This window comes from Mesitornis unicolor, unplaced genomic scaffold (genome assembly GCF_000695765.1).
Source record: "Mesitornis unicolor isolate BGI_N332 unplaced genomic scaffold, ASM69576v1 scaffold211, whole genome shotgun sequence".
In the NCBI taxonomy this organism is placed as follows: domain Eukaryota; kingdom Metazoa; phylum Chordata; class Aves; order Mesitornithiformes; family Mesitornithidae; genus Mesitornis; species Mesitornis unicolor.
In genome coordinates, this window is record NW_010164236.1 from 84,051 (window position 1) to 90,220 (window position 6,170).

Here is a 6,170-nt window from a genome sequence, read left to right on the forward strand (position 1 = left end):
TTGCATTGCAGGTGAAGAATGGGTCTGAACTCCCTTGGACAAACGTGTCCTGACCTCCTCCCAGCACGGCTGCAGTCCTCATCGTTTCTGTCCCGGGGCAGTTGTGTCCCAAGGACTGTGCTCTTCCCCAGCCACAGTGTCCCTCTGCGGCAGGCAGTTCTGGGCCTTTCTCTGAGTTACCCGTCTGTCTGCATGAACTCAAATGGCATCCGCAGTTTCAGAGTATCCATAATTAAGGATTGCTCTTGTTACCGCTGTATTCCAAACACGGCATTACTGTCAGGTGCTGTATAATCATGTCCGTCTTAATTATTACAAGTGCAGTGTAACTTTCTAGAGAACATGGTTGTTACTGCTGTCATGTGTAAAGGGTTATTTACTGTTCTCAGTGGCATTTAAAGGCAGCTGTTAAAATGGAACAGATTGTTATATTTTCTATCTAGAAATCAAAATTTAATATGTATTCTGAGGATGCATGCAATGTAAATATAGGACTGTGTGACTGAAGAGAAAACAAGCTAACTAGAAAACCAGAACAGAGTATTTGGAGATATGAGTAATGGTTATGGCTTGCTTGTGTTGCAGTGGGGAAGAAAAAGCAGAAAAAAAATTAGGGAGGGTCCACGGCTCAGGTATGAAAAGTTTGGAGAGCTTGATCCTTGCATTAAGTATCAGTAGTAAACAGATCACTTTCAAAATTCCTTTTAAATAATATTTTGCCAAAACCTTTGAGGAAACAGAGTATTTTCATTTTGCTCATTACAAGTAAGCAGTGAAACCCAGACATTATAGTTGTCATTTTGATGGTGTGAGCTTTCCGAGGCGGTGCCTGCAGGAGCTGGTTGAGGTTGGCAGTGAGTTTTGGTGATCACCCACCTATGGAGCCATTCCCCTGGGAGCATCGGGAGAAGCCATCCCTTCGATGAGCTGTGAGATGGATTAGGGGTGGATAACCTGGAGACCATCTCGTTAGATAAAGCACTTAACAGCTCCTTAGCTTTAGGAACTGAGTTTCTTCTGCTGCAGAAGTGCTGCAGAATGAACCTCTGTGGGCAGCAAGTACTGCTTGGGAAATGAAACTCTTGTCAGCTTGCCAGGTAGGAGGTGGGTAGAGAGGGAATTGCTTTGCCCTGGTTTGAAAAAGTCTGAATGGATTTGGGTTTTGAGTTTTAATAACTTTGAGCAGAACCAGTAGATTCTCAGTGTACAGCACAATGCGAGATCGGTTAGAGATCATTCATTTGTTTGGTTTTTTACAGAAAGGGAGAATGTCTGAAGAGAGAAAGTAACCAAAAAAGTGGCTTATTTTCAAGAAAAAAAATCAAAAAGCCTAAAAAAATCTTTAAAAAGCAATCAGAGATAGTTAGTTAGAAGGAAACTTATTTATTAGTAGCTAACATTTTATTCCATGGGAGGATGCTAAAGGTATGCAGCTGATGATGTTTTTCAGACATAAAGCTTTAATCTGTTCATCTGCAGCACTCTCTATACTTTCTCATTGAACCCTTTCAATGTAATAGTTACAGGTATTCTTTTCATTGGGTTTCATATCTGTTCCAATCTGCTGCTCACCTTCTCTGCTCTCTGATAAAGGACTGTGTGTGCTATAAATCAACATAATCTTTTCTGTGCCAGCAGCACAATGTCTGTTCAGCTGTAGGCCCTGATAAGATGTAAAAAAAAAATTCTGTAAAAAAATTTTGTAAAGAAAAATTAATGTCTTCTGCACTGGGGAATGGGAAGCAGAAGATAATTCTTGTTCGGGCAGCAGCTGAGATGTGTGCTCAGATGTCCTGCTCGGTCTGCGGCTGAGAAAGCGCTGGCATGAGAACCCTTTGATATTAGTGGGAATGGGGACATGAGGATCCTCTGGTGTGCTTTGAAAAATGGCTTGTTTATAAGATTAAAACAGAATTACCACACGTCTTGTTATTAACTGAACTCGTAACTCCAAACACAGCATCTTTGCCTTGACCTTTCTTCAGTGCTGTCATCTGCAGGAGCCTTCATGTGGGACCTCAGCACTGACTGAGCTTGTTGCTGCTTTTTGCTCCCCGTCTTTTTCAAGGAATGATCTGGGCAGTGAGAACATTTCCATCAGAAGACAAGATATTAAGGTCAGATTTGGTGGTAGATTCCAAAATTGCCAAGGAAATGTGATTCAGGGTAAGAACCAAGTGAAGGTCACCATCACAGGGAGAATAGCAAGAGATGCTACCCAGTCTGTGTCTGTCTTTTCCTTGATGAGATGTCTCAGGGGATGGAGGATAAACTGAGCAGTGAGGTGTGGGTTACTCTAAATAAAGAGTGGTTGTTCAAAAAGGAACAGATTTGGGTCTTTTCCCCCCAGTTATTTAATCAGGATTACAATGAAAGATTTTACTTACAGAACATTTTGTGTGTTCTCAGATGGCATACTCGAACTTTTTTTTTCCTCCAGTGCTTATTTGTTTTGTGCTAATAGCACCTTAAACCTTAATCCTTCACCGTTACCAAAGTACATTTGAAAGTTTTCTGTGGAAATTTTGTCCTTAGTTACCCACATAAACTGTCTGTTCGTGTGTCACAGCTGCAAAAAAATACATAAAAAATAATATATCTAAAGTCTTATGTTTTGCCAGCTGGATTAGAATGCCCTGCCATTATGGGACAATAATCATATGTTTCAACTCTTGTCTATTACTAGGAAACGAGAAAGGAACAAAACAACCTTGGACTTTCCAGTATCGTGTGTCTTGTATTTCCACAGTTTCCTAATTACAAAAAGCTTTTTGTTGACATTCAGAGGAGAGAGCCATTTTAAGTTGAGGAGCTCATGCTTGATGTGGGGTAGGAGAAGGAGCTCTGGCTGTTGCCTGCTAAAGCCTGCAAGAAAACATTTTGCACCATGACAAGACCTTGAAACCATTGGCTGAGTTTCCAGCATTTTGTGCTTCAGAGGTAGGAAGGCTGGAGGGCTGCTGTACATCTTCCTCCTCTCTCCATCCAGCAACGCTCCCATACTTAATGCAGGCCAGTTCTCATCTTATTCTGGGCGACACCAGCAGATGTATTTTTCATTATGTGTTAGTAGTGAATCCAGGCCACAGATGGCACACGCCTTCCAACTGTAGCTGTGCAGGTTTTGCGCACTCCAAAACCTTCTAAAGCCATTGCCCGGGGCCCCTGCAGTTGTTGTACGTACAGTACTTTGTCTCTTTGCTGCCATCGTCTGTGCCCATCTGTTAGGATGGCCTCGTGCCAGTTTATATTTTAGGCGGATCTTTCCAAATAGGCCTGGGTAGTGAGTTTGTATGTTTAATGTGCTCTGGATGGCAACACGCCATGTCTTCTCACACAGATCTTCTGTGCACGTCGTCGTTGCTCAGAGGCATTGGGGCTGGGCCACGTTTTGTTCAGCTGCATTTGTAGACACCTCCATCCAAATGGGGGAACTGCTGTGTCCGCTGATTTCATGGTAAAGAAGATTGGGATTTTCAGAAGTTGCAGTCACATGAGCAGATTACATCAGATGGGCATTTGGGACGACTGAGAGGGAGCATTTAATCTATGGGAATATGAGACAGAGAGGGGCACCCAGTTGGACCAGGGACAGGATGAGTATTCGCCTGGATCTTGCAGAACTTGCAGTTCATATGTGTGTTTATTGGTGAACTGCGAGTTGGTGAGTAGACGATGCTTCTACCTAATGGTGAGGCTCTCAGATGAAGAAGGAAACATTTTGGTTCAGGAACCCGTTATGCTTCGCAGATTCAATTTGCAACTGAGCTTCTCTGCTCAGTTTTGGTGCAAGGGTGTCCGTTTCAGTTAGGAAGATGATTTTTCCTTTCAGTGGAGCAGCTAGAGCAGGAGGTCCCGTGCTAGAAAAGATGTGGTCAGACCACTGCAACACATTCTTCGTTTGGACAGCAGTCGTTTGCTGTAACAGAAGTGCTGTTGTGCTGCTACATTCACAGCAGGAAGAGTTGTGCTGCTGTAGTTACGTTAGCTGACTCCAGCAGTGTGTGAGTGCAGGTAACGTGGGAGTGTTGTGCAAGTGCAAGTTGACTGAGTGAAACCTTGGGCACTTGCTTTTACTCTGGTAAATCCCGCATGTATCAACACTTACTCCTTTTTGCAACCTTCTCAGTAGCCTTTCCTTTGTGTCTGTCTATATGGTGTGTTATTTTTCATTATTCTTTCAGTCCAAGACTGTGACAACCATGGATTAACTACCTTGTTGCGTTGTTTATTTCTAAAGCATTACACTCCATAGCACTTAATACCCAAATCCTGGTCATTACTCTCCCACAGGCTGGGAGTTTGTCTCCAAGTGAGCTCAGCTTTTCCCTTTTTGTGTGATCAGCTGGAACCTCCATTCAGACATGCTCATGTATTCAGGACAGCGTGGTTTTGCTTTACGGTAATCAAGAGGAGGTGAGGAGGAAGGATTGGTTTGTAGCCCAGAGACCTAATTTGGAGTCATTCAGAAGAGAGACAATGCCAGAAAGCTTTTGGTTCCTGAATACAAATTAATTCTACAGGAATTGATCCAAAATGTTGTGAAAAATCGTGTGTCAGACAAGGGAGAACTCGCATTTTTGCTTTGTTTTTCATTGAAGGTCTTAACGATGTCCCTGAAGAAAGCAAATAAGCAAGAAAAACAGCAGCACCTTGAAGAAGTGATTTCTCTTGGGGCATACCTCTTGAGGAAGAAGTACTTAATTAAATCCTAAAGCTGCTATGCACTTGCATTTTTAAACCTGCTGTATAGGTTTGGCTGGCAACCAAATTAATAACCCAATAAATCTTTGCTACGATATTAAAGGCATTAGACCAAGTGTGCTCACTGGCATTGTTTAGTGAGACCCAGTTGGTACTTTTTTGTTGCTGCTGCCAATCAGTTCTGAAATCCTTTGTTAATTAGAAATCCAAATTTTTATTTCTCAGGTTTTTTAACCCAAATGCTTTTGCCCTTCATACAGAAGTCACAGCCTTTGATCTGTAAATACTGTATTTCAGCAGTGCATCTGGAGCTCGTTTCTGGATGAAGCTCTTCAGAGCATCACTAGAGGGCTGCAGCTTTTAGAGTAGGGGGATATTTTTATGAGACGAAAGCTTAGGCTCAAGAGTGACTTTTACCAAATTAGAAGGTCATGGTTATTAAACATAGAAAGCAGCGGTGCAGATTGCTAGTTTATAAATGCTGCTACTCAGAATGATACAGCTCCTGTGTAAAGCTGAGAAAAGCTGGTCGGAGGCATCATCAATACAGGAAAGCAAAATCCTAACTCTTTTTGTTTTGTCTACACAAGAGGTTAAACTGTTTTTATTTATAACTGCTTTGGATTTATCCTTCAAATGTAATTGATATTTTTTCATGCCCTGGGGCAAATCAGCATCCTGTTAAATAACAGAACTTGTGCATTCCCAAAACCTGGTCCTGAGTGTGTGAAGTGAAAGCTTGGACATGTAGCAAAACCCACCCAACCACACCAGGCTCTGTTTGGAGGCGCTGCAACTTGGGGCTGCCTTGGCTGTTTGTGAAATGGTGGTTTTATTGCATTGACTTCTGTGGTCAGTCTCACCCTGAGAGGTCCTGAGCACTTACAGTCCTGCTGCAGCGTGTCCCTTGCTCTCAAGCGCCAGTCTCTCCTGGATACTGGCACCAGTGTGTTTTTCCAGGTGCTGCAGGGTCCTCAGCTTTTGGGCTGTGGTGTGGCTGGGAGATGGGAATATTTCATTCACCTAACCTGCAAATTCCCATTTCTTTTCTTTTTTTCCTTCCTTTCTTCCCAGAGAACATCCCTCGGGAAACGCTGATGCATTTTGCGGTGAGGCTGGGGCTGCTGCGTCTGACGTGGTTTCTGCTCCAGCAGCCGGGTGGAAGAGGAGCTCTCAGCATCCACAACAGCCAAGGGGCAACGCCTGTGAGCTTGGCCTTGGAGAGGGGCTACCAGAAGCTGCACCGGCTTTTGACTGAGTAAGGATGCTTTGATGGGTCCTCTGTTAATTTTCCACTCTGTATCCTGCTTGCTTTTGCTGTACGTTATCACTGAATAATGTCCAAGAGCCATACTCTCCTCTTTAAGACAACTTTTGTGTAATTTTGCTTGTACCTTTCTTGCTAGTAACAGGTCCTTAGAGCTTAGGGGAAATGCAATAGTATTGTTACGTCCTTTTCTGTTGCA

The 6,170-nt window shown here is 43.1% G+C and overlaps 1 protein-coding gene across 1 annotated transcript in view; it reads left to right on the forward strand.

Moving 5' to 3' along the window:
- Nucleotides 1-5,966, forward strand: part of LOC104548245 (A-kinase anchor protein 13-like) — a gene marked incomplete at its 5' end in the record, with an annotated part of 20,738 nt that extends 14,772 nt beyond the window's left edge. The window contains one exon of the mRNA XM_010194215.1: nucleotides 5,779-5,966. Within this exon, the coding sequence (XP_010192517.1) occupies nucleotides 5,779-5,966 (188 nt within the window). The remainder of the gene's footprint in view (nucleotides 1-5,778) is intronic.
- Nucleotides 5,967-6,170: the final 204 nt, after the last annotated feature.